This window comes from Rhinopithecus roxellana, chromosome 8, assembly GCF_007565055.1.
Source record: "Rhinopithecus roxellana isolate Shanxi Qingling chromosome 8, ASM756505v1, whole genome shotgun sequence".
Lineage (NCBI taxonomy): Eukaryota > Metazoa > Chordata > Mammalia > Primates > Cercopithecidae > Rhinopithecus > Rhinopithecus roxellana.
In genome coordinates, this window is record NC_044556.1 from 7,010,745 (window position 1) to 7,037,382 (window position 26,638).

At 52.9% G+C, this 26,638-nt stretch overlaps 2 protein-coding genes across 2 annotated transcripts in view; one reads left to right on the forward strand and one right to left on the reverse strand.

Annotated features, from left to right (window-relative positions):
- COL5A3 (collagen type V alpha 3 chain) overlaps positions 1 to 14,717 on the reverse strand; it is a 52,089-nt gene extending 37,372 nt beyond the window's left edge. Inside the window, exons 1-14 of the mRNA XM_010373792.2 lie at positions 14,450 to 14,717; positions 10,201 to 10,359; positions 9,924 to 10,113; positions 9,686 to 9,842; positions 8,267 to 8,371; positions 7,788 to 7,940; positions 6,023 to 6,136; positions 5,779 to 5,925; positions 2,265 to 2,312; positions 2,147 to 2,188; positions 1,220 to 1,282; positions 468 to 542; positions 291 to 374; positions 66 to 122 (exon numbers count right to left, since the gene is read on the reverse strand). Coding sequence (XP_010372094.2) covers positions 66 to 122; positions 291 to 374; positions 468 to 542; positions 1,220 to 1,282; positions 2,147 to 2,188; positions 2,265 to 2,312; positions 5,779 to 5,925; positions 6,023 to 6,136; positions 7,788 to 7,940; positions 8,267 to 8,371; positions 9,686 to 9,842; positions 9,924 to 10,113; positions 10,201 to 10,359; positions 14,450 to 14,537 — 1,482 coding nt within the window. The 5' untranslated portion in view covers positions 14,538 to 14,717. The remainder of the gene's footprint in view (positions 1 to 65; positions 123 to 290; positions 375 to 467; positions 543 to 1,219; positions 1,283 to 2,146; positions 2,189 to 2,264; positions 2,313 to 5,778; positions 5,926 to 6,022; positions 6,137 to 7,787; positions 7,941 to 8,266; positions 8,372 to 9,685; positions 9,843 to 9,923; positions 10,114 to 10,200; positions 10,360 to 14,449) is intronic.
- Positions 14,718 to 17,611: 2,894 nt separating this feature from the next.
- On the forward strand, positions 17,612 to 25,727 carry RDH8 (retinol dehydrogenase 8). The gene is made up of 6 exons (XM_030937032.1): positions 17,612 to 17,723; positions 21,679 to 21,837; positions 23,380 to 23,559; positions 24,682 to 24,775; positions 25,233 to 25,416; positions 25,512 to 25,727. The coding sequence occupies exons 1-6, from the start codon at positions 17,621 to 17,623 to the stop codon at positions 25,725 to 25,727; spliced, it is 936 nt and encodes a 311-aa protein (XP_030792892.1). The 5' UTR covers positions 17,612 to 17,620.
- Positions 25,728 to 26,638: the final 911 nt, after the last annotated feature.

Here is a 26,638-nt window from a genome sequence, read left to right on the forward strand (position 1 = left end):
AGAAGATGATTCTTCTCCACTAATGGCATGCACCGCTCCCTCCATGCAGTAGTCCCCTTACTCACCACAGGGCCTGGGCGCCCAGTGAGCCCCACTGGACCAGGGGGGCCTTTCATAGAGAGCTGGAAAGACAGAGGGGTCAGAGCCTGGGGCCTCCCACAAGACCCCAACATTCCCCCAGAGGCGTCTACAGGAGAAAAATATTCTCCCTCTCCTGCCCAGCCCCTCCTTACGCCCAGACTGTATCACTCTCTGGGGTTCCTCCTACTATGTCCACACCTCCCACTCACCTGAGTCTGCTGCAGAACTGCCTGAGCCTGGGCCTGCTGGAATGAGACTGGGGGTCCTTTAAAGGAGCTGCCTGCAAACTGGAACTGGGAGGAATTTAGCGGTGAGGGAAGCCCCCAGGGATCCCCCTCCTGGACCAGGACTCCACTCCCCAAGCCTGGGCCACTCCATCTCCTTACCGGCATCATGATCACAGTGCCCGGTGGGCCTCGTATCCCATCAATGCCGGGGATTCCTGGGAGGCCAGCAGGGCCCTGAGAGAGGGATGGGGGAAGAGAAGTGGAGACAGGTAGAGAGGGAGAAAGAGAGCGAAGACAGGGGAGGCACAGAAGGATGAGTCAGAAAGAGAGAGAGAGGGAGAGATGGAGAGAGACAGAGACAGAATCAAAGAGGGATCACGGCAAGGAAAGAGAGAGAGAGAAATAGAGAGACGGGGAAAGGAAAAGACAGAGATGGAGACAGAGACAAAGAGAAGGGGAGAGAGAGACAGAGAAGGATGGAGGCAGATGGAGAGACATACAGAGACAGAAACAAAGAGAGACAGACAGACAAAAAGCCAGGTAAAGAGACAGAGATGGAGAAATAGAGAGAGAGGCAAAGATAGAGAGATGGTGGGAGGGAGAGAGACAGAGACCAACAGAGAGAGACAGAAGAGAGACAGAGACAGAGTCACAACAGGAGAAAGAGAGAGATGAAAGACACGCAGAAATAGAGACAGGCAAAAGAAGAAAAGCAAAGAGTAGGCCCCAGAAACACAAGGGGAACCAGAGAAATAGTTCACAGATGGGAGACAGAGAACAGAAGAGGTCAGTGCCAGCCCTGAGATGGTGCTCCCGAGTGCCACACCCTCATATCTGTGTTCAGACCATCATGCTCCCAGCCCCAAACCTCACTCCTCTGGGAAGTATACACTCCAGTGGGAGTCTGTTACCTGTGGACCAGGGTCGCCAGGGAATCCTGGGGGGCCAGGAGGGCCTGAGGGGCCAACCACCCCCTGTTGGGGACAGAGAAACAGGAGTCACAGGAAGTGCAAAGTTTGAGCTAGGATGACTTTCAACCTACCACTCACTGACTCTAACCTCAGGCTGACCTCCCTACCCCAGTACAGAGTCACTCCAACTCCCCCAATGCAATGCTGACCCACACTCACCCCCAACGCTACTCTCTGACCCATATTCTTTTTTTAGAGATGGTCTCACTCTGTCACCCATGCTGGAGTGCAGTGGCATGATCATAGCTCACTGCAGCCTCCAACTCCTGGGCTCAAGCAATCCTCCTACCTCGGCCTCCCAAGTAGTTGGGACTACAAGTGGGTACGACATGTTTTTTTTTTAATATGAGGCTTTTTTTTTTTTTTTTTTTGAGACAGAGTCTCGCTCTGTTACCCAGGCTGGAGTGCAGTGGCGCGATCTCGGCTCACTGCAAGCTCCGCCTTCCAGGTTCACGCCATTCTCCTGCCTCAGCCTCCCGAGTAGCTGGGACTACAGGGGCCCGCCACCACACCCAGCTATTTTTTTGTATTTTTAGTAGAGACAGGGTTTCACTGTGTTAGCCAGGATGGTCTCGATCTCCTGACCTCGTGGTCTGCCTGCCTCGGCCTCCCAAAGTGCTAGGATTACAGGCATGAGGCACTGCGCCCGGCCAATATGTGGCTATTTTTAAAGAGATGGGGTCTTGCTATATTGCCCAGTCTCTATGTTGCTCATCCTCCCTATTTTGACTCATCCTTTAAGCCTCAAATGTCCACTACCCTCCACTTGGCCAGGCATCATTACACCCCAACTCCTCACTCCAGGGGCTTAAACACCCCTCAGTTGGAAGGGAAAGACTGGAAGAAGGAAACACAGCCATGACTTACTCGGGATCCTGGGGCTCCTGGAGGTCCCTCAAACTGCTGCCCCTGAAGGGAGAAATGAGTGTCGATGACCCCTGTCATCATGAAGCCCCTCAACCCCCTCGCAATCCAGACCCCTCACCTTTTCAATCACTGCGGGCTCTCCTTTTGCTCCTTTCTCTCCAGCACCCTGGGGTGGGGTCAGGGGAGATGGAGAGAAAAGAGATGTGAACTTGGACATAAACCCCTCAGCTATCTGATCATGCACGCGTGCATGCACACACACACAGGGTCTACCCTCAGAGCCCCTTCTCCCCTACTGTAACCAACATGCACTGAGAAGCTCAGGCCCCCGCATCCACTGGGCAGTGCCATGTCAAGGTGAAGAGCGTGAACTCCAGAGCCTGCTGCCCGATACTGATCCTGCATCTGCCTCTTACTAACTGAGTGATGTTGGGAAACTTAGTCAACCCCTATGGTCACTTACAGGTAATTGGTCCACCTGTAAAGTCAGTGGATGAATGACGACTGTGTATATATCTCATGCAAAGATGAATGAATTAAAACAATGCTTGGCACACAACAAGCACTCCAGGTAACAAGGTAACAAGGGCAAGTTAGTTACAACTATGTGCCTATGCGCCTCTGCTGTGGAACACCTAGGCTTTTCCTTTCTCCCTTTCTGTCTTTCCTTCTTTCCTTCTTTCCCTTTCCCTCTTTCCCTCCTTCTTCTTTTTCTTCTTCTTCTCCTCCTCCTCCTTCTTCTTCTTCTTCGTCCTCCTCCTCCTCCTCCTCCTCCTGGTCTCCTTCCTTTGTCTTTTTTGCACCCTCTACCTCCTGGGTTCTAGCGATTCTCCTGCCTCAGCCTCCTGAGTAGCTGGGACTACAGGTGCCCGCCAACATGCCTGGCTAATTGTTATATTTTTAGTAGAGATGGGGTTTCACCATGTTGGTTAGGCTGGTCTCGAACTTCTGACCTCAGGTGATCCACCTGCCTCATCCTCCCAAAGTGCTGGGATTACAAGCATGAACCACCATGCTTGGCTCCTTCCTTCCTTCTCTCTCTCCTTCCTTCCTTCCTTCCTTCCTTCCTTCCTTCCTTCCTTTCTTTCTTCTTTCTTTTTATTCAGAGTCACTCTATTGCCCAGGCAGGCTTTTCCTTTTTTCTCTCCCTCCCTTCCTTCCTTCCTTCTTTCCTTCCTTCCTTCCTTCCTTCTTTCCTTCCTTCCTTCCTTCCTTCCTTCCTTCCTTCCTTCCTTCCTTCCTTCCTTCCTTCCCTCCCTCCCTCCCTCCTTCCTTCCTTCTCTTGCTTGCTTTCTTTGCTTTGGTTTTTTTTTTTTTTTTGAGACAGGATCACTCTATTGCCCAGGCTAGAATGCAGCGGTACAATCATGGCTCACTGCAACCTCGATCTCCTCAGACTCAGGTGATCCTCCTTCCTCAGCCTCCTAAGTAGCTGGGACCACAGGTGCACACACCACCATGCCCAGCTAATTTTATTTTTTGTAGAGACAGGGTCTTGCTATGTTGCCCAGGCTGAACTCAAACTGGGAGCCACTGCACCTGGCCTCTTTTCTTTATGATTTTTTTTTTTTTTTGAGACAGTCTCCCTCTCGCACCCAGACTGGAGTGCAGTGGCGCGGTCTCAGCTCACTGCAAGCTCTGCCTCCTGGGTTCATGCCATTCTCCTTCCTCAGCCTCCCGAGTAGCTGGGACTACAGGCGCCTGCCACCACGCCCAGCTAATTTTTTGTATTTTTAAGTACAGATGGGCTTTCACCAATGTTAGCCAGGATGGTCTCAATCTCCTGACCTCTTGATCCTCCCGCCTCGGCCTCCCAAAGTGCTGGGATTACAGGCGTGAGCCACCGCGCCCAGCCCAAACCTCTTTTCTTTTCTCTAGAGACAAGGTCTTGCTCTGCCACCCAGGCTGGAGTGCAGTGGTGTGATCATGGCTCCCTGCAGCCTCCACCTCCTGGGCTCAAGCTATCCTCTCGCTTCAGCTGGGACCAGAGGCACGCGCCACCACTGGGTTCGGTTAATTTTTTCTTTATTTTGTAAAGATGGGGTCTCGCTATGTCACCCAGGCTGGTCCCAAACTCTTGGGCCCAAGTGATCTTCCCGCCTCAACCTACCAAATTGCTGAGATTATAGGTGTGAGTCACCGTATCCTGCCTCAGTTACCTCTTGATCTCTACCCTCTTCTCTTCTCCCTGCCCTTGACATAAAAACAGCCTAAAATTTGTACTGACTTAAGATGGTGCTTCAGAACAAGAGTCCATCATCTTCTTGGTTTGCTGTCTCTTGGAATAAACCTGCTTTTCCTTCCACCAGTTCTCGTCTCTCTTGTTTTCCTTTCAAATATCAAGCCACTGAGCTTGGGTTCGGTTACGTCGAATGTGTATCCATTTTTTCACTAAGATCAAAATGGAGCATGTTCCAAATTGGTCCACTTCTCTCTGTCCCTCCCTCCCATCTCCCTCCAGGTCACATCCCCACTGCGGATCACGGGCTTCCCTGCAGCCCCTCTGGCTCCCCCTACTGTCCATGTGCCATTCAGCCGCCAGAGAGCTCTTTTTTTTCTTTTTCTTTTCTTTTCTTCTTTTTTATTTATTTATTTATTTATTTATTTTTTTAAGAGATGGGGCCTCACTGTCGCCCAGGCTGGCCTCAAACTCCTGGCCTCAAGCGATCTTCCCGCCTCCGCCTCCCAAAGCATTGGGATTACAGGCGTGAGCCACTGCCCCCGGCCCAGAGGGAGCATTTAAAGCTCCAAGTCAGATCATGTTCCTTCACAAGTGCTCAAGTGGCATCTCCTGGTACTTGGAGTAAAAGCGCCTCTCTCTAGACACAGAGTCAACTATTAGCACAGTGCCTGACACAAGCAGGTGCCGAAGTCAAAAGAGAGACTGGCCTTTCGTGGCTCCTGGTAGGAATCCCTTCTAAGCCCTCAAGATGTGAGAAAAGTGAGTAAATAAAATAACACAGGGACAGAAGACCATATACCACATGTTCTCACTTATAAGTGGGAGCTAAATGAGAAAACATGGACAAATAGAGGGGAACAGCAGACACTGGGACCTATCGGAGGGTGGAGGGTGGGAGGAGGGAGAGGATCAGGAAAAATAACTAATGGATACTAGGCTTAATACCTGAGTAATGAAATAAATAATCTGTACAACAAACCCCCCATGGTACATGTTTACCTATGTAACAAGCCTGCACTTGTACCCCTGAACTTAAAACAAAAGTTAAAAAAAATGAAATAATAAAATAATTAAAAAACAATTTTTTTTTTTCAAGATGGAGTCTCACTTTGTTTCCCTGGCTGGAGTGCAGTGGCACGATCTCAGCTCATTGCAGCCTCTGCCTCCCGGGTTCAAGCAATTCTCCTGCCTCAGCCTTCCCAGTGGCTGGGATTACAGGCGCGCACCACCACTCCCTGCTAATTTTTTGTATTTCTAGCAGACGTGCCGTTTCACCATGTTGGTCAGGCTAGTCTCAATCTCTTGACCTCAAATGATCTGCCTGTCTTGGTCTCCCAAAGTGCTGGAATTACAGGCTGGAGCCACTGCACCCCACCTAAATAAATTTTAAAAAAAAATTTTAAATAGGAATCCCACTCTCTTGCACCTAACCCCAGCCACCTAGACTCACAGGAAAGATCTGGAACTGAGTCCGAGATGGATATTCTGCTGCCCGGAAGTCAGGGCCCATGGTGGAATCACCTCCTTCTTCATCCTCCCTGGTTGCCTTGGTCTCCAGGGTCCCCAGCTCGGTTCCACTGTCAGGGTCCAAGCTCCCCTGAGAACATTAGGACAGACCAAAGTTTTCCCTGATCTCCTTATTGTCTACCACCCCCCAAACCCCTGGGGTCTTCCCTCTTCCAGCCCCATCCAACCTCTAGGATTGTGGCATTGGGTCCAGTAGTCACAGTGGAGAGGACGACCAAAGGCGTAGGGGTCGGAGGCAGATTTGGAGCTGGAGTCTCTGTCTTGGGGATGTCAGTGGAGGTCTGGAGCAGGGATGGAGGGAGCTTTGGGTCTCAGGTCAGGGCAATCAAGACAAAAGGGAGGCACCCTCCCACTGTCCCCAGGAGCTCCCGGTTTGGGGCAGGGACAGAGGAGGCTCCTCAAAGAGCACCGGAGGCCAGTGGAGACAAAAGTGTGCTGGTTGGACCAGGGCTTCCAGCAGAGGGAGCTATCATGGATGGAGGAGGCACTGAGCCAGGCTGGCCCTGGCACCCAGAGGTCAAGGTCAAGGTCCAACATTCAGGGCCAGGCTCCCGGAAGCCTAGCCCACATGTCCTCTCTCAAGGCAGAGTTCAGCAGCCAGTCAGCCAGGCCACAGTCAGAGAGGGAGTGGCGGCTCCTTCTAGCCTGCACAGCTGCAGAGGAACTGGGTCAAGGCGGGGGTTGGAGGGGTGTGGAAGAGGGTGGTGGGGCCCCAGGTGAGGGGACAAGGCTGAGGAAGGGGTTGAAGAGGGGCCCACTACTCCTGGTGTCTGTATTCTCGGCCAAGAAGATCTGGAACTGAGATGTAGTGCAACCATTGACTCCCCCACCAGCCAAAGATCCCAAGCAATGACCCCCACCAAGGACCCCCCAACCCAGTGACCCACCAAGAATGACCTACATCAACAGACCCCAATGATTCTAGAACCAGTGACCCACAAACAACCCCTCCCACTGCCATCACTGGCCTCAACCCGTTACTGCTCCATTCAGTGATTTTCCCAACCAGTGACCTCAACAAGTGACACTCTCTTGACTATTAGCACTAACTAGTGACTCTCCAACTAATAACCCCCATCAGTGACCCTTAATCAATTATTCCTCTAACCAGTGATGCTCCAACAATGAATACCCATAAATGAGCCCAACAAAGGTGTCCTAATCAATGACCCCCAAACAGTAATTCCACCTATTAATGACTTCCTAACTAATAATCCCCTTAGGGACTCCCAAATCAGTTACCCCATCCACGACCCCCTGAAAATCACTCTTCCAACTTGTGGCCCTGATGAGTGACCCCACTATGACTTCCAGTCAGTGACCACTCACCAACAACCTCCCAGTCATTGACCCTAAACTGGGGACATCGGTAACACCAATAATGGTTTCTATCAATGACCTTCCACAGTGATCCCCAGCTAGGTGCATCCCAAACACTGACCTCAATTAGTATCTCCTTCAACAATTGCCCCCTATCCAGCAATCCCTATCAGGGAAGCCAAATAATGCCCCCAATTAATGACTCTCCCAACGAATAACCATCCCCAATGACCCCAAGAAGGGAACCCCAAACAATGACACAGTAACTAATGAACACATCATTCAACCCAGCCAATGATCCCCCTTAAACAGTAACCCTCATCAAGAATCCCCTTAAAATCAAGAACTTATCTGGATCTGTCCCCTCCCTCTAGTGCCCCAGGACTGGAGATTGAGAGAGCTCCTAAGATGGGACCCACCCCCACCCTGTCATCAGTCACCCTGACAGTCATCAGTCAGCTGAGAGAAGTCAGAGCTCATGGATCAGAGACCAGAGAAAAAGATCATGGATGAGGGACCAGAGATTAGTAAGGATGGGAGACTAGAAGTCAAGCACCAAGACCAGAAGTCAGATGGTCAAGACCGGAAGTCAGGTGGTCTCAGGGCTCTTACCTGGTTCTCTGGGGAGTCAGGAGGTGGACTCCAGGTCGAAATTTCCTTGTTCTTCTTTTTCCTGCCCTTCCCCTTGCGACCTCGCCCTTTCTTCCTCCCTTTTCCCTTCCCCTTCCGCCGAGGAGGAGGGGTCTCTGGTTCACCCTGGGGAGCCTGGGAGGAGGGTCCCAGTCAGGTCCAGAGCATCCCACCAGCAGAGACCCCATCCTTCAGGTCACCTGGGGTGAGGCTGGCTCATGGTCCATGGGTCCTCACTCAGCCCTGTGACCTGGAGTTGACATTATTCATGTAACCTGGGGTCAAGGGTGGCTCAGGAACATGACTTGAGATCAAAGTCATTCATGCCTGGGATGTGTTTGAGGTCATGGGTCACTTAACCCCATGTCTGGGGGATGAGAATTCACTCTTTCCAGGGATCTGGAGCCAGGAAGGACCCAGCCTGTGTCCTGAGATTAGGAGTCATGGAGCCCCTCACTCACCCCTGTGGCTGCTGGTACCAGGTTGTCGCAGTCGGGGAGGTACAGCTCACAAGCCTGGAAGGCAGCCTGAGGATCTGGGCTTATCAGCAGCTCCTGAATGTCTCCCTGGGGGTTGGGGGTGTAGGAGTCATGGAAGGCAGCCGTACAGCCACAGGCTTACTCTGACCCCCCATCCCCCAGAAGTCCTGCCCACCTCCTGGTACCAGGGTGTGATGCTCTCCCACCCAGAGCACGCTAAGTATAAGGAGGAGGTGACCCCATGACAGCCCTAGTGATTCCTCTACACCCTGTAACTAAGAGAAGGAAAGATCCTATCAGGGGCACACCCGATCCCAACCACAAGACACATCCCATCCCACACATCTGCCCCACTAGGGGTGCATCAGTTCCTTCATGGGTTCAAATGATTCTCAGCCTCCCAAGTAGCTGAGATTACAGGCGTGCGCCACCACACCCAGCTAATTTTTGAATTTTTAGTAGAGACAAGGTTTTGGCATGCTGGCCAGGCTGGTCTCGAACTCCTGGCCTCAAGTGATCCACCCGTCTTGGCCTCCCAAAGTGCTGGGATTACAGGTATGAGCCACCGTGCCCAACCAACACCATAAATTGTGATGATGCCTATTTGGCTTGCTGTGGAAAGATCCGGTACTAGGGATAAGGATGAACATGAGGTAGATCAGGTCCTGGCCTCCCAGAGGTGACACACATCACGGTCACACACAATTAACAAAGGTCTCCACACCCAGAACACACATCACACTGCCACACAACACAGCTGCTTGCTGGGTCCCAAAGTTATAACTGCCCCTATACAATCACACACTATCACAGCAACCAGCACCATCTCAGGTCACAGTCTCAGACACACACCACCACCAGATCTTTCCACAACAAGCCAAGTAGGTGCTGTCACAATTTATGGTCTTGTGACTCTGCAATCTCACAGTCATGCACTGCAATGGCACACACAAGCGTGCACTGGCACAACCGGATCACTTAAGGCCAGGAGTTCAGGGCCAGCCTGGCCAAAAACATGGCAAAACCTTGTCTCTACTAAAAATTCAAAGATTAACTGAGCGTGGTGGTGCACACCTGTCATCTCAGCTACTTGGGAGCCTCAGAATCGCTTGAACCCGTGAGGTGGAGGTTGCAGTGAGCTGAGATCGAGCCACTGCACTCCAGCCTGGGTGACAGAGCAAGGCTCTGTCTCAAAAAAAAAAAAAAAAATTATGGTCTTGTGGCTCTGCAATTTCACAATTGAAAGCTGCAACGGTGCGTGAAAGCATACACTTGCTTCCCTCAGCTTCCTGGGGATAGATTGAAGCTTGACATCTTCCTTCTTTAATATCCTCTCCAGATTCAGGCTGCAGACAAAACATCCAACCCTCTGCCTCAGTTTCCCCATCACTGAACTCCTACCTCGAAAGTCTTCTCCCCAAGGTCCTGGGTCCCCAGCACAGTGAGTCCAGCTATGCTGATGAAGCGGGGGCCATGGCCCAAGACAGGGGGCTGAGCTTCACAGTCAGCTACCAGGGTCACCGTCTCACCATCTATGCTGACCGCCACACGGTGCCACCTGCAAGGGGATGACCTCCGTGTGGGTGCTTCTCACCCCACCCCTCATCCACGGACCCCTGCCCACTCTCCCCATGCTCACCTGCCATCTGTGAGGTTGACCTGCTGGGGGAGGGGGCGGAAGGGATCACCTAGAAGACCCAGCGCTGGCCCCAGTGCCAGGCCCAACTGCCGGGCACCCCTTTCATCATAAATGGACAGCAGGACAGACTGATTGGCTGGCTGGCCCCGCAAGGTGATCAGCAAGGAGAAATTCTCAGGAAAGTGGCCATCTGGGTGGGCAGAGGGAACAGGGCAGCTCAGATGGCCCAGCAGTGCCTCTCTCCAGGGAAGTACCCAGGCCTCCTACTCCAACTCACCTGGAAAGAGTTCCCGCGTGGGGATGCCGAGTGTGCTGGCCTGGCCCACTCTGAATGCCCGGTCACCCTCTGGAGTCCTCTGGGGACAGAAGCCAGGCCCCTCGGGGACCCCAGCCTGTCTTGCCCGCACACCCAGGGCCTTCAGGACATCCACAGGATCTGCAGCAGAGAGAAGCCGTGGGGGGCAGAGGTGGGGAACAGCTAGAACAAGCCCAGGACCCCAGGATAGACGCTCAGGGTTTTTTTTTGGGGGGTGGGGCTCAGCCTCTCCCTCCCTCACACCATGTGTTTGTGGCTCAGGAAGAAGGAGCAGGCCTGGGCCCCCAGCACCCCCCGCCTCCTCATCACCCCACAGATGTTCCGGCCTCAGCAGCCTGTTGACTCTGTTTTTATTTCCCCTTGGTTTTTGGTGAGAAAAAAAGTTGACCTAGTTCTGGGATGAATCAAAGCTTCCTGGCCTGAGCCCCAGAGTGGAACTGTCCCCCTCTCCCCACTCCCCCGCACAGGCTCCCTAGGGCTACATCCCAGGCCTGGAGCCCCCTTGCCAGAGGAAACCCATGTGGAGAGGAGGGGCTTCTAGTGTGTTTTCTTCCCCCACCTCCTCCCTCTCTCTAACCTCCTCCTTTGACCACTGTCACCCACAACCTCTTCCTTTTGACTGCAGCCATTTTGGAGCTCTTCCCTCTGACCACTCTGCCTCTGACCATGCCCACTAACTTCTTTTTCCAGTTACCCCCTCTGACCCTCTGATTTTCTTCTGCCTGACCCCAGTCGATTCCCTCTGATCTCCTTTTTCTGCCTGACCCCAACCTCCACCTTCTGAATTTCCCCTCTGACCTCCTCTCTCTGACTTTCCCCTTTGACCTCTTCCCTCTGACTTTCCCTTGTAACCTCCTCCCTCTGACCATCCCCTCCGACCTCCTCCCTCTGACCCTCCTCTCTGACCTCCACCCTCGGACTTTCCCCTCTGACCTCCTCCCTCTGAACGTCCCCTCTGATCTTCTATCCTCTGACATTCCCCTCTGACCTCCTTCCTGTGACTGTCCCCTTTGACCTCTTCCCTCTGACTTTCCCCTCTAATCTTCTCCCTTTGACCCTCTCCTCCAACTTCTTCCCTCTGAGCCTCCCCTCTGATCTCTCCTCTGACTTTCCCCTCTGACCTCCTCCCTCTGACTTTCCCTTCTGATCTCCTCCCTCTGACTTTCCCCTCTGACCTCCACCCTCTGACTACCCCCGACCTTCTCCCACTGCCTATCCTGATCTCCTCCACCTGACCCATGACCTCCTCATTTCATCTCTCTGACCTTCTTCTTCTGATCAGCTGTCTCCAATAACCTCCAGACCTCCCCTGTCTGACCCTGTCCCTCTTTCATCCCAGCTGAGGAAAGCACTTGTCTGGCCCAACAGTTCCTAATCTAGGCCATGCTACCAGCCCCACCCCGAAAAGCAGCCCAGCCAGTGCTAAGTGGAACCACATGGCTTGGGCAGGGGCGGGTGGGGGCTTCCCTTGGGCCCCGAGCCCCCTGTCTGATTTCCCCCTCCCCCCACCCTCAGCAAACTGTCCCACTGACCCCCTGCCCCAGCCTCTTGGCAGGAGCTAGGTTCTCCTGAATCTGCCATGACCTCACCCCTGGGGGCGGCTCTGCTGATCTCACCACGGGGAGCTGGGGCGGGGGGGGGGGGTGGGTAAGACGTTGGGGAGGCAGGGGCTTGGATGAAGGACCCCGATTCCCACTCTTCCTAGGTCAGAGCCCTCATTTTCCAGACTCCTCAGAGGCCTGTGTCAGCCTCTGTTTCCTCTTGCCTCCAATCTCCTTCTCTCCCCATCCCTGCCCGCCCTCTCTCTGTCCCACTTTCTGTGCTGGGTCTTTCCAGGCCTCTATCTGTGTCCAAGTCTCTCTCTCTCTCTCTCTCTCTCTCTCTCGTTCTCTCATTCTCTCTCTCTCTTTTTTCAATCTCTCTTTCCACTCGCCTTCCCCAACCCATCACCCCAGCCCCCATCTCTAATTGCCTGTTTTGTGGCTGGGCTGTCATTAAGAGAAATCTGGGTTGCAGTCCCCTGGGGCTGAGATCTGGGCTCCCAGGCTCTGCTGACCACAAGAGTCACTTCCCCACGGAACAATCATCCCAGCTGCCCCATCTCAGGCTGGGGCCCAGGGGAGGATTGAGATCAACGACCTCACCCAGCCAGTTGATTGAGATCAACGACCTCACTCCACCCTGGGAGGAAAGAGGGTCTTCCCTCAACTACCACTCATTTACAGTAGGAAAGTCCTTCCCAGCATCCAACTCAAAGATATCCTGCTTGAAACTTGTGTCCCTTCTGGAATGACCTTTCAGAAACTGACTACCCTTTCTTTTCATAGCTGGCATTATGACAAAAAGGCACACAAGCGGCATTGAGTCCTGCCTACGGGGACAGAGGGTGGGGGGTCTGTCAGGGGCCCAACTTGCCTCCTGCCACTCTCCCCTGTGCTGGTCAGAGCCCCCAGCGGGATCTTGGCTGGGGTCTGGGATGTGAAGGCACAGAGGCAGGAGCTGAGTCAGGGCATGGCTGGGAATCCCCCAGGTGTGCGGTGTATGTGCAAATATGTGTATGTGCATGAGATTGTACAAGCGTGGGTGAGTCTGAATGAGCCAGGCAGAGAATAGCTGGGCATGTCATTTCTCCAGGTGTCAATGTGTGCAAATATTTTGCTTCTAATGGAGGGATTAGGTGCAGTTACTTGACGCGTGGCCATGTAACGCTTGCAGCGAGCTTGCAGGTGTGTCTGTGACTGTAACACCTGGGACTTCTGGTGGGGGTGTGCCGTTCTGTGTGAGAGTGTGACCCAGTCAGAGAGTGGGTGATGGGTTGTGAATGTTGACAGTGTTTGTTCTGATGTCAGGGGCAGCATGTGTGAGAATCTGAGCGCGTGGGAGGGTCATAAAAGCTGGAACCATTTGGCGGGTGACTGGAGAGGGTTGCCTGGACACGGTGTTTCACATTCCTCGAGTCCCAGGGGACTTATATTCAGAGTGGATGCCTGAGATTGCACGACCATGTGGATGTGTGAGCGTGGGAATGCGGAATAGTCCAATCAGGGATTAACCATATGGACAGGCACCTTCCTGGACTCCAAAGTAAGAAGTGTGCTGTGGGGTGTGTGTGTGTGTGTGTGTGTGTGTGTGTGTGTGTGTTGGGAGACTGAGCTCACCTTAGAAAGAGATTTCCAGGAGGGCCTAGTCTGAGGTCTCTCAGATCAGGGAAGCCCCAGGGAGCCACGCCATCCCCTGACTCCCGGAGCGCCCCCTACTCCGAACCCTACGGGGCGGGACAGGGCGCCCAGCCAGATGCGCGCAGCTGGGCATGCGTCAGCGCTGACTCACCCATCCGGCGGCCCCCGAGACCCCTTGGGGCCCCCTGAGAAATTCCTCGGAAAAAACACCCAAGGCTCCAGCAGCTGGGGTGGGAGGTGGGGGGAGCAACTTCCACTCCCGCGCCGCCCTGCGCCCCGCCCCGCCTCGCCCCTCACCGCGCCCTCCCCGAGGCTCTGTCCATGGTGCTGATCGCGGCTCTGGGGACCGCGGGGTGGGGGAGGGGCGACAGGGAGGGAGCGGAGGAAACGGGCACTCGCCAATTTGGGGCAGAGGAGGGAAAGGGAGAATGGGGTGAAGCCATTTAAAGAGATGCAAAAGAAACTATGGGTTCCCGAAGAGCTCCCCCATACTCGTCCCCACTCACCTTCATCCTCATGGGCAATTATTTGCACCCAAAAATCACAACTACACCCCTCATAGGGGCACGCAGAGACACACAATCACACGCATAACCACGCACACGGTAGCCCTCGAAAATCAGCACATAGACAAAGGCACAAGTGCATACTCACCTGTCGCAGTACACACCCTCCCAGCAATGCCCTGTCACTCACAGTCACACTATCGCCATCAACCTCCACATGCGAGCACACAAGCAATTTCACTCCAAATGCACAGACATGCTACACACTCATACACACACGCACACACCTGCACATTGCATGCATTCCCACGCGCTCGCCAGAAAACGCAGTCACACATCCCCACCCCTACCCCCGAACTGTCACACACCCACAAATCACCCAGAGTCGGACACTCATGCGCCCACATCACACCGGGATCCCACGCAGCGCCCACGCCCTCCCCCTCCACGCCCCTCCACGCCTCGCTCTTTTAGGCCCTCTCTGAGTCGTGGACCCTGGGTCCCATCTCTTCCCTCCCGGCTCACCGGCCTGCGTCCCCGGCAGAAGCTGCAGCGCGGCCAGGAGCAGGCAGAGACCCGCCCGCGGCTGGCCCAGGCCCCGGCGGTTCCTCATCCCGGCGGGGCCCACGGGCAAGGCGGGGGACCAGTCGGGGCGGTTGCCGGGCGCGGCGACTCCTCGGGCTCGGTGCAGTCACTCGCGGCGCCCGCTCCTCTCAGGGTCTGCGGGAAACTGCCCGAGACCCCGCCCTGGACTCGCCCTGCGCTCCAGAGCCTGGCCAGGCGGGGCTCCTTGGACGGGGAGCGCGGACAGCTGGACTGGGAAGTTGGGAAACTGTGCTGAGCGCTGATTGGCCGGCTGGTGTGCCGCCCAGCGTCCGGAGCTGGGTTGTTCCTGCCCCACCCCACAGTGGAGGAGAAGGGTCACTCCCACCCAGTCCTGGAGTTCGAGGGTTCCAGCCCTACCCCAAACCTTTTCGGCCTAGCAGATCCCCTCAAAGGAGAGCTTAGCCTCATTCAAACCTTCAGCCTCCATCCAGGCCCTGGAAAAGGGGGAGGTGAGGTTTATACCAAATCTTTTTTTATTTTCTTTTATTTTTACATTTTATTTTGGACACAGGGTCTTGATCTGTCACCCAAGCTGGAGTGCAGTGGCCCAATCATAGCTCACTGCAGCTTCCAGCTCCTGGGTTCAAGCCATCCACCTGCTCCAGCCTCCCGAGAAGCAGGTACCACAGGCACACACTGCCACACCTAGCTAATTAAAAAATGTATATATTTTTGTAGAGACTGGGGTCTTGAACTTCTGGTTTCAAGCGATCCTTCGGCCTTGCCCTCCCAAAGCGCTGGCATTACAGGCATGAGCCACCTCCCCTGGCACCAAGTCCTTTCTGCCTCACTCAGGCCCCCAAGTGGGGTCCCAATCTCACCCCAAACTCTCATTCACCTACTTGCTTTATCCTCAGTCCCTTAGTTGCACAATAGGAGGTACCAGCCTCAGCCCCAGAGCCTTTCCTTCAGGTCCCTAAGGGGTCCTGATCCCACCTCAAACCTCACCCCAGATCCCAAAATGGGGTCCCCAGTCTTACTCCAAACCTTAATCTCTCCACTGAAATCCCTGAGTCACGTGTCCTGGTCCCAAATTCTCACCACAGATCCCAAAACACAGTTTTCACTTTCCCCAAAATTATTGATTCCTCAAATAAAGGGTCTTATCTCCCCCGACCCCATATCAGGTCTCCAGTCGATGCCCTGGCCCCAATCCCAAATCCCCACCAAATGGGGGAGTCTGAGCTGGGTGCGGTGGCTCACACCTGTAGTCCCAGCACTTTTGAGAGGCTGAGGCGGGCAGATCGCTTGAGTCCAGGGGTTAGAGGCCAGCTGGCTAACGTGGCGAAACCCCATCTCTACTAAAAATACAAAAATTAGCTGGGCATTGTGGCTGGCCCCTGTAGTCCCAGCTACTTGGGAGGCTGAGGTGGGAGGATCACTTGAACCAGGGAGGTGGAGGTTGCAGAGAGCTGAGGTTGAGCCACTGCACTCCAGCCTGGGCAACAGAGCAAGACTCTATCTGTCTCCGGGGCAGGGGAGAAAAAAAAAAAGGCCCGGAGTGGTGGGAAATCTGTCCCTGTTGCAAAGCAACACACAGTCATGGGGAGGAAGGGGTGGATTCTTGCCATTCTTGGGATGAGGCAGAGGCCCTCCTCACTGTGCTGGGACCCCCACCTCCAGCATGAAGAGGCCCCCAGGAGGTCAAATAGAGCTTTTATGCAATTGGACAAGCGCAGACACGCAGGATGTGAGGGTGCTTCCCCAGGGAGGGGAGGAACCAAGAGGCGTATCCTGAGCCCTGAACTGCTCCCCGAAACCTTCTCCCCCCACCCCCGCCCCAGGGGAAGAGGGAGACGCAAGCAGTGCCTCCCTCCCAGTCTCTGACTCCCCAGACAAAGAGTCTCTGTGTCCCTGAAGAGGAGGGGGTGGGGCCCCATCAGGCCTGAGGGGGAGACGGGGCCCCCCAGGGCGGGAGGAGGAGAGGGAATCTCTGTAAGCCGCACCTCCTCCCAACCCAGGGACATCTGAAGCTGAGACTTCTCCAACTAAAAGGCTCTCACAAAATTTCTGCCTGCCCTGCCTTGCTGGAAGTTCTTCCTGTAGTCTAACTACATCTTCTAACAGTTCTACACCCCTTCCCTCTATGAAACAACATTTCTGGATCTGCGTTCTCTGTCTCCTTCTCTCACTCTCTCCCTTCAATCAGAGATTCTTCACCCAGAATACAGGCACTAATTCCCCCCAACTTTCACAGAAACTCTTCCCAGCCCTAAATAATTTATACTCGGCCGGGTTCAGTGGCTCACACTTGTAATCCCAGCCCTTTGGGAGGCTAAGTCCGCTGGACCACTTGAGGTCAGGAGTTCAAGACCAGCCTGGCCAACATGGAGAAACCTCATCTCTACTAAAAATACAAAAATTAACTGTGTGTGGTGGCACACACCTGTAGTCCCAGCTACTTGGGAGGCTGAGATAGGAGAATCGCTTGACCCTGGAAAACGGAGGTTGTAGTGAGCCGAGATTACACCACTGCACTCCAGCCTGGGTGACAAGAGCAAGACTCTGTCTCAAAATAACAGTAATAATAATAATAATTTACACTCATAATAAAAGTTAAAAATTAAGAAAACAGTTACAAATGTCCAAGGCAGGAGGATCGCTTGAGGCCAAGAGTTGGAGACCAGTCTGGGCAACAGAGCAAGGTCCCATGTCTAAAAACAAAATAAATTTAAAAATTAGCTGGGCATGGTAGTGTGTGCCGGTAGCCCCATCTACTCTGGAGGCTGAGGTGGGAGGATCGCTTGAGGCTGTGGTGAGCTATGGTGGTGCCACTGCACTGCAGCCTGAGTGACAGAGCAAGACGCTGTCTCTTAAAAACAAACAAACAAAAACCAGTGATGTGTATAGTAGGTATGGAGAAGAAATTTTTGGCAGATGAAGAAAATGAGGTGCAGAGAGGATTTAAGAGATTCTTTCTTACTGCCTGTTCAGGGTCAGTCCAGAATTGAGGGTCTCCTGGGGAGGGCGGAGGCTTTGCCCTGCAGGGGATCTGTGGGAGGGGGTTAGGAGGGAGCAGATGAGCCCAGGATGAATGGTCAGAGTCAGGTGCTGCCCAGCGGAGGTCACGCGTCCAGGGAGGGGATCAACATGGCCGCTGCACCCCGGACTGTGTTGATCTCCGGCTGCTCATCAGGAATTGGTCTGGAACTTGCAGTGCAGCTGGCCCATGACCCCAAGAAGCGTTACCAGGGTAAGAGGTGCAGGGCGGCGCTAGGAGGCAGCAGGGTGGACACGGCTTCCCCAACACTGTCTCCCCTACCCATCTCTCCCAGCTGCACTTGTGGGCTTGGGGAGGACTCAGGATGCATGCGGTCTTCCTCTCCCTCCAGGAATCATCCCCTCATCCTACAAATATTTCTCGAGCACCTTCTGGGTGTTCTGAATGCTGGCAACACAACTGGGGATGAAATAGACAAAAATCTCAGCCCTTGGGATGGTGTCAGGCGGGGAGGAGAGGGAGAATGGGTGATAAACAGATAAAAAGAAATTGTTGCTATATCTAGTGGGAATAAGTGCTAAGAAACAAAATAAAGCATGCTGAGAGTGGCAGGGGGTGGGTGGGTGCTATTTTTAGAAGGGTTTCACTAGGGCATTTCCTAGATTGGCATAATCACTACCCTGATGCTCACTCCTCCACAGTCTCCCCAGATTACTGCTTTTACTGAGATAAGCTTCTTAAGGGCTCCTGACCTTGGGGGTTGAAGGGATGGCCTTCTAGTTCTAAGAACTTGCCCTTCTGCAGCTCTAGAATAAATCCCTGGGACCTGCATCCTAACCAACCAGGAGAACCCCTGACCCAGAGGGAGCAAGCTGGAGCCAAAGTGGGCAAAGGGTTGTTACTTACAAGGAGGCGACTGGGGGTGAGGGCATTGCCCCAGTTGGCAGGGCTGCTTCTCCCAGCCCTCTGCCCTCTGTTTCAGAGGCACACACAGCTTTGAGCATGAGAGCCTGAACGGCAGTGTGCAGGGAATAACGTGCGTTCCTGTGGGCGGGCAGATGGGTGTATTAAACTGCTGGAGGCTAATGTTTACGGCGCTTTTACAATGTACCACGCTGCATTCTAAGTGCCCTGAATCCAGAAAGTCGTTTAATCCTCACATCACACCTGTGAGGCGGGCACTATCATCCACCCCATTTTATTATTTATTTATTTTGAGTCAGAGTCTCGCTCTGTCGCCCAGGTTGAGTGCAGTGGCGCATCTTGGCTCACCGCAGCCTCCACCTCCCACATTCAAGTGATTTTCATGCCTCAGTCTCCTGAGTTTCTGGGATTAAGGCATGCGCCACCACACCCGGCTAATTTTTTTTGTATTTTTAATAGGCGAGATTTCACCATGTTGGCCAGACTGGTCTCAAACTCCTGGCCTCAGGTGATCTGCCCACCTGGGCCTCCCAAAGTGCTGGGATTACAGGCATGAGCCACCGTGCCTGGCCTGCCCCATTCAGAAATGAGGAAACAAAGATGCAGACTGTCAAAGGTCTTTGCTCAAGGTCTCCCAGCTGCAAAGTGGCAGAGCTGGGATTTGAACTCAGGCATCCCATCCCTTGCACCCATGTTTCCCACTATATCACCTGTAGATGCAAGTGACCCCATTCATGTGCCTGCTACCCACGAATCACACTGGCCCGAAGACAAGAGGCAAATGCCCCCAGGAGTGTTCATGGGTGATTATGGTCGCACACATTGGGGGATATCAAACATGCATGCTGGTGCATGTGCAGACATGGTACATATGCTGAGGTCCTGCTTAAAAGCATAAGCTTGAGGCTGGGCGCAGTAGCTCATGTCTGTAATTTCAGCACTTTCGGAGGCCGAGGTGGACAGATCACCTGAGGTCAGGAGTTTGAGACCAGCCTGGCCAACACGGTGAAACCCCGTCTCTACTAAAAATACAAAAATTGGCCGGCCGTGGTGGCTCACGCCTGTAACCCCAGCACTTTGGGAGGCCGAGGTGGGTGGATCACGGGGTCAGGAGATCGAGACCATCCTGGCTAACATGGTGAAACCCCATCTCTACTAAAAATACAAAAACTTAGCCGGGCATGGTGGCGGGTGCCTGCAGTATCAGCTACTCCGGAGGCTGAGGCAGAAGAATGGTGTGAATCCCAGGGGTGGAGCTTGCAGTGAGCCGAGGTTGCGCCACTGCACTCCAACCCGGGTGACAGAGCAAGACTCTGTCTCAGTCAATCAATCGATCAATAAAAATACAAAAATTAGCTGAGCATGCTGGCAGGTACCTGTAATCCCAGCTACTTGAGAGGCTAAGGCAAGAGAATCGCTTGAACCAGGAGACAGAGGTTGCAGTGAGCCGAGATTTCCCCACTGTACTCCAGCCTGGGTGACAAGAGCGAGACTCCATCTCAAAAAAAAAAAAAAAAAAAAAAAAAAGAAAGGAAAAGAAAAGAAAAAAAGAGGATAAGCTTGGCCAGGCTCTGTGGCTCTTTGGCTTCTGACGCCTATAATCCCAGCACTTTGGGAGGATGAGGTGGGCAGATCACCTGAGGTTTGAGACCAGCCTGACCAATATGGTGAAACCCCATATCTACTAAAAATACAAAAATACAAAATCTACTAAAAATACTGGGTGTAGCGGCATGCACCTGTAATCCCAGCTACTCGGGAGGTTGAGGCAGGGGAATCGCTTGAACCCAGGAGGTAGAAGTGGCAGTGAGCCAAGATCGTGCCCCTGTACTCCAGACTGGGTAACAAATGAGAGTGAAACTTCATCTCAAAATATGTATATATATATATGGCTATTCACTTCAGTGTTCATGTATGTATGTATGTATGTATGTATGTATGTATGTATGTATGTTGGCTAGAGGTATGTATGCATTTTTTTCATGGCAGTCTGTTTTATGTTTGTGTATTTTATTGTCTTACCTACTAGGCTATAAATTCCATGAAGGCAGAAAGGTTATCTTATCTTATTTATTTATTTGTTTGTTTGTTGTTTATTTATTTATTTTGAGACAGAGTCTCGCTCTGTTGCCAGGCTGGAGTTCAGTAGCATGATCTCAGCTCACTGCAACCTCCTCTGCCTCCCAGATTCAAGCAATTCTCCTGCCTCAGCCTCCTGAGTAGCTGGGATTACAGGTGTGTGCCACCACACCCAGCTAATTTTTGTATTTTTTTTTTTTTTTTTTGAGACGGAGTCTCGCTCTGTGGCCGAGGCTGGAGTGCAGTGGCCGGATCTCAGCTCACTGCAAGCTCCGCCTGCCGGGTTCACGCCATTCTCCCGTCTCAGCCTCCCGAGTAGCTGGGATTACAGGCGCCCGCCACCTCGCCCGGCTAGTTTTTTGTATTTTTAGTAGAGACGGGGTTTCACCGTGTTAGCCAGGATGGTCTCGATCTCCTGACCTCGTGATCCGCCCGTCTCGGCCTCCCAAAGTGCTGGGATTACAGGCTTGAGCCACCGCGCCCGGCCCTGTATTTTTAATAGAGACGAATTTTCACCACTTTGGCCAGGATGGTCTCGATCTCTTGACCTTGTGATCTGCCCACCTCGGCCTCCCAGAGGGCTGGGATTACACGTGTGAGCCACCCCGGCCTTATTTTTTTATATTTTGAGACAGGATCTCACTCTGTCACCCAGGCTGTAGTGCAGTGGCTCCAACTCTGCTCACTGCAGCCTCAACCTCCTGGGCTCAAGTAATCCTCCCACTGCAGCCTCTCAAGTAGCCGGGACTATAGGTGGGGGCCACCCACCACACCTGGCAAATTTGTATATATAATTTTTTTGTAGAGATGGGATCTCGCTATACTTCCCAGGCTGGTCTCAAACTCCTGGGGTCAAGCAATCCTCCCACCCAGGCCTCCCAAAGTGCTGGGATTACAGGCTTGTGCCACCACACCTGGTGACTTTATCTTATTTCATGCCATAGCCTCAGCACCTAGAATAGGGCATAGTGTATAGTCGATGCTCAATAAATGTCTGTTGAACTCATGGTTGGAAGGATGGATACAGGTACGTGGAGAGACACGTACACAAGTGTGCATTTGTTGGCTGAGTGATAAATGTAGGTGTGTGAACTTGTGGGTTTCCATCTCTCTGTGACTTCTAATGCAAGATCACAGAAACATGGAGCCCACACCAAGGGGAAAGGAACTCAGTGCCTGTCCCTGCTCTACTCTCTGCCCCCAGTGGTGGCCACCATGAGGGACCTGGGGAAGAAGGAGACACTGGAGGCAGCTGCTGGGGAGGCTTTGGGGCAGACCCTCACCGTGGCCCAGCTGGACGTGTGCAGTGACGAGTCGGTGGCTCAGTGTCTCAGCTGTATCCAGGGAGAAGTGGATGTGCTGGGTGAGACTTCACAGCCCCTGATTCACTAGGCCCCATCCTGGTCTGAGTATAGACCCTCAATATGGCAAGGTCTGAGCACCAGCTCTCCGGCTTCTTCAGCAATCTCTGAGCCTGGACAGAAGGGGTAGACCAGTTGGCCAACAGGGGTAGACCAGTTGATCCTACCAATTGATGTATTAAGGGCTGGGTGCCGTGGCTCATACCTGTAATCCTAGCACTTTGGGAGGCTGAGACAGGAGGATTGCTTGAGCCCAGGAGCTCGAGACCAGCAAAATAGTGAGACTTTGACTCTACAAAAAAATTAAGAATTAGCCAGGTATAGTGGTGCATGCCTAATCCCAGCTACTCAGGAGGCCAAGGTGGGAGGATCACTAGAGCCCAGGGGTTTGAGGCTGCAGTGAGTTATGATAGAGCCAGTCTGGGAGACAGAGCAAGACCTTGTCTCAAAAATCAAAATTTTTTTTTTCTTGAGACCGATTCTTGCTCTGTGCCCAGGCTGGAGTGTGGTGGCGTGATCTTGGCTCACTGCACCCTCCATCCCCCAAGTTCAAGCAAGTCTCCTGCCTCGCCTCCTGAGTAGCTGGGATTACATGTGCCTGCCACCATGCCCAGCTAATTTTTGTATTTTTCGTAGAGGCGAGGTTTCACCATGTTGTCCAGGCTGGTCTCAAACTCCTGACCTGAAGTGATCCGCCCACCTCGGCCTCCCAGAGTGCTGGAATTACAGGCGTGCACCACCGCACCTGGCCAAAAATCTTTTTTTTTTTTTTTTTTTTTGAGATGGAATTTAACTCTTGCTGCCTAGGCTAGAGTGCAATGGCGTGATCTCAGCTCACTGCAACCTCCACCTCCTGGGTTCAAGTGATTCTCCTGCCTCAGCCTCCCAAGTAGCTGGGATTACAGGCACGCGCCACCACACCTGGCTAATTTTGTATTTTTAGTAGAGACGGGGTTTCTCCATGTTCGTCAGGCTGGTCTTGAAGGCTGACCTCAGGTGATCCACTCGTCTTGGCCTCCCAGAGTGCTGGGATTACAGGCATGAGCCACCATGCCTGGCCCAAAAATCAATTTTTTAAAAATAAAAATAATAGAGACACTAGTAACAATCTGAGGCCTGGGGGTGGGGCAGATTTTATGGAATAAAAATTCTCATATATGGTGACAGTCATATGTGGTTGGGAAAATTACTTGGATGAGTCACTTGGGGAAGACAGCATGATGCAGAAATAAGTCATAAGGTCCCCAACCTTCGCAGGAAGGTGGGTGTTATTGTCTTGATGCAATTTGGGGTCAGAATTGAATTTCTCATGGATTAAGGGGGCCACTATTCCCAGCAGCCCTTCCTCCCACTCAGGGCTGAGGATACCCTATGACAAATGCTAAACTGTGTTTAAAGATCACCAAGATTTCATATTTGTCCACCCAAGATACCCTGGACTGGCCTTGGACTTGGAGTACAGGGTGGGGTGATTCAGGGGGTGTCTGGAAGTAATGCTGGAAGGGTAAGGAATGTTAAGGTAACCTTAGTACCTCTTCTCTTAGTGAATAATGCTGGGATGGGTCTGGTGGGGCCCCTGGAGGGGCTCAGCCTGGCTGCCATGCAGAATGTCTTTGACACCAACTTTTTTGGAGCTGTCCGTCTCGTCAAAGCTGTGCTTCCAGGCATGAAGAGGAGGCGGCAAGGCCACATCGTGGTGATCAGCAGTGTCATGGGGCTGCAGGGTGAGCTGTGGGGACCCACCCCTGGAAATCCCATCAGCGTCTGATCCTCCCCAGACTGGGAGGATGGTGAATGGGTTTTAGATCATATTCTAAATTAGTGTGGAGCCCAGGCTTGATGATTCATGCCTGTAATCCTAGCACTTTGGGAGGCTGAGACGGGTGGATTGCCTGAGCTCAGGAGTTCAAGACCACCCATAAGAACAGGTGAAAGCCCATTCTTACTAAAATACAAAAAAAAAATCAGCCGCGCATGGTAGCATGTGCCTGTAATCCCAGCTACTCAGGAGGCTGAGGCAGGAGATTCGTTTGACCTCAGGAGGCAGAGGTTACACTCCAGCCTAGACAACAGAGTGAGACTCCGTCTCCCCTCAACAACAACAACAACAACAACAACAAAATAAATTAAATTAAAAAATCAGCCAAGCATCGTGGTGTGTGCCTATAGTCCCAGCTACTCAAGAGGCTGAAGTGAGAGGATCGCTTAAGCCCAGGAGTTCAAGGCTGCAGTGAGCCGTGATTGCACTACTGCACCCCAGACTGCAGGACAGAGCAACACCCTATCAAAAAAGAGAAAGAAAGAGAGAGAGAGAGAGAGAAGGAAGGAAGGAAGGAAGGAAGGAAGGAAGGAAGGAAGGAAGGAAGGAAGGAAGGAAGAAAGAAAGAAAGAAAGAAAGAAAGAAAGAAAGAAAGAAAGAAAGAAAGAAAGAAAGAAAGAAAGAAAGAAAGAAAGAAAGAGAGAGAAAGGAGGGGAGGGAAGGAGAAAAGGAGGGAGGGAGGGAGGAAGAAAGGGAGGGAGGGAGAGAGACAAGGGCCCTAATGAAGAGAAAAATGAAAAGGATCCCCAAGTGGCCCCAAAGGTTTAGAGAATGGAGGGAAATAGGGGAGTTTCCTGGGATCAGGTGGAGCTGGGAGGAGGTGGCACCCATCACCCGAGAACAACTTCGTTCTGACACCATATGACCCCATCACACAATGCCATACCCCCCATCATCTTGGCACCATGTATCTGCTCTGTCTGGTCTCCACATCCTCTTTGCTCTGTCTCCCAAAGACCCCATCACCCTGGAACCCACAAAGCCCACCTCCCAGACCCCCAAAGAGCTCTCCTTCTGACCCTCACAGGTGTCATCTTCAACGATGTCTATGCAGCCTCCAAGTTCGCCCTGGAGGGATTCTTCGAAAGCCTGGCTATCCAGCTGCTGCAGTTCAACATCTTGTGAGGCGGGCACGTGGGCAGAGGGGGCTTGGAGGCAGTGCTGGGGAGGTGGGATTGAAAGGGGGAGAGGAGAGATGAAGACAATGAAGCTGGGTGCAGCGGCTCACACCTGTAATTCCAGCGTTTTGAGAGGCTGAAAGGGGAGGAACGCTTGAGGTCAGGAGTTTGAGACCAGCCTGGGCAACATAGCGAGACCCCCATCTCAACCCAAAATGTAAAAATTAGCCAAGAGTGGTGGTGTGTGTACCTGCAGTCCCAGCTACTCGGGAGGCTGAGGTAGAGGATTGCTTGAACCCAGGAGTTGGAGGTTGTGGTGAGCTATGATCATGCCACTGCACTCCAGCCTGGGCAAGAGAGTGAGACCCTGTATCTTAAAATAAATACATAAATAAATGGACAAAATAGGTCAGGGAGTGGTTGGGGCATCAGACTGACACTAACCCTGCCCGGTCGCCAGCATCTCCCTGGTTGAACCAGGCCCCGTGGTCACCGAGTTTGAGGGGAAGCTTCTGGCGCAGGTTTCTACAGCTGAGTTCCCAGGCACTGACCCTGACACCCTGCACTACTTCCGGGACCTCTATCTCCCAGCCTCCAGGGAGCTGTTTCGCTCCGTGGGACAGAGCCCACAGGACGTGGTTCAGGTGAGTGAAGGGCCCAGAGCCCCAAGCGGTGGCTCAGGTATGTTGCGGGGTGAAGCCCTCCCTGAGTCCCAGCGCTCAGGCGCTCCACTCTGCAGGCCATTGTGAATGTCATCAGCTCGACTCGGCCACCCCTGCGCCGACAGACCAACGTCCGCTACTCCCCGTTGATCATGCTCAAAACCGTGGACTCCTCCGGCAGCCTGTATGTGCGAACCACCCACCGCCTTCTCTTCCGCTGTCCACGCCTCCTCAACCTTGGCCTTCAATGTCTGTCCTGCGGCTGCCTCCCAACCCGAGTGCGGCCAAGATGAGCAGAACGGAGCTCACGATCCCCATCCCTGAACAACCAGACCTCTTCATTCCACATCTAATTCAAAGGATGAAAAGATGCTTCATTCATTCACTCTGCAAACTCCCCCTCCCCTGCTCTGTGCCTGGACAAGGCTAGAATCCCAGAAGGGCTTCAATTTTCAGGCATAGACTCCTCTGCGGTCACAGCTGGAGCAGAGAGAGGGACCCTGGGAACTTGGCCTGGGGAGCCCAGAGCAGGAAGCTGCAGCTGTCTCTGGGAAAGCAAGGGAGGCTTCCTGGAGGAAGGGGCATTGTTATGAGCCTTGAAGGATGAGACAGACCCTGCCACATTCAACCTCGTGACTTCATGATCCTGGGCCTGAGAATACAGGAATAATTAATAACCCACCCTGCACCCCCATGCAGACACCAGAGCTCTGTGGACCAAGGGGACATTCCTGGTCACACACCCCATCAACAAAATGTATTTGAGCACACACCAGCAATGTATGTATATATATATATATTTTTTTTTTTTTTTATTTATTTTTTTTTTTTTGAGACGGAGTCTTCCTCTGCTGCCCAGGCTGGAGTACAGTGGCCGGCTCTCAGCTCACTGCAAGCTCCGCCTCCCGGGTTCACGCCATTCTCCTGTCTCAGCCTCCCGAGTAGCTGGGACTACAGGCGCCCGCCTCGTCGCCCGGCTAGTTTTTTGTATTTTTTAGTAGAGACGGGGTTTCACCGTATTAGCCAGGATGGTCTCGATCTCCTGACCTCATGATCCGCCCGTCTCGGCCTCCCAAAGTGCTGGGATTACAGGCTTGAGCCACCGCGCCCGGCCTAATGTATGTATATTTTTTCCATTAAATATATATTTATAACCACAAGTTGTAGTTACATTTACTATTTAATAAAGCTCAATTTCTTAAAA

What these genes read in the sequence shown, in the direction of transcription:
- RDH8 (XM_030937032.1), top strand. Translation starts at nt 17,621, where the DNA reads ATGGCCGCTGCACCCCGGACTGTGTTGATCTCCGGCTGCTCATCAGGA. An exon ending in CCCCAAGAAGCGTTACCAGG is followed by an intron (nt 17,724 to 21,678) that starts GTAAGAGGTGCA and finishes CTCTGCCCCCAG; the next exon opens with TGGTGGCCACCATGAGGGAC. An exon ending in GCCCACAGGACGTGGTTCAG is followed by an intron (nt 25,417 to 25,511) that starts GTGAGTGAAGGG and finishes TCCACTCTGCAG; the next exon opens with GCCATTGTGAATGTCATCAG.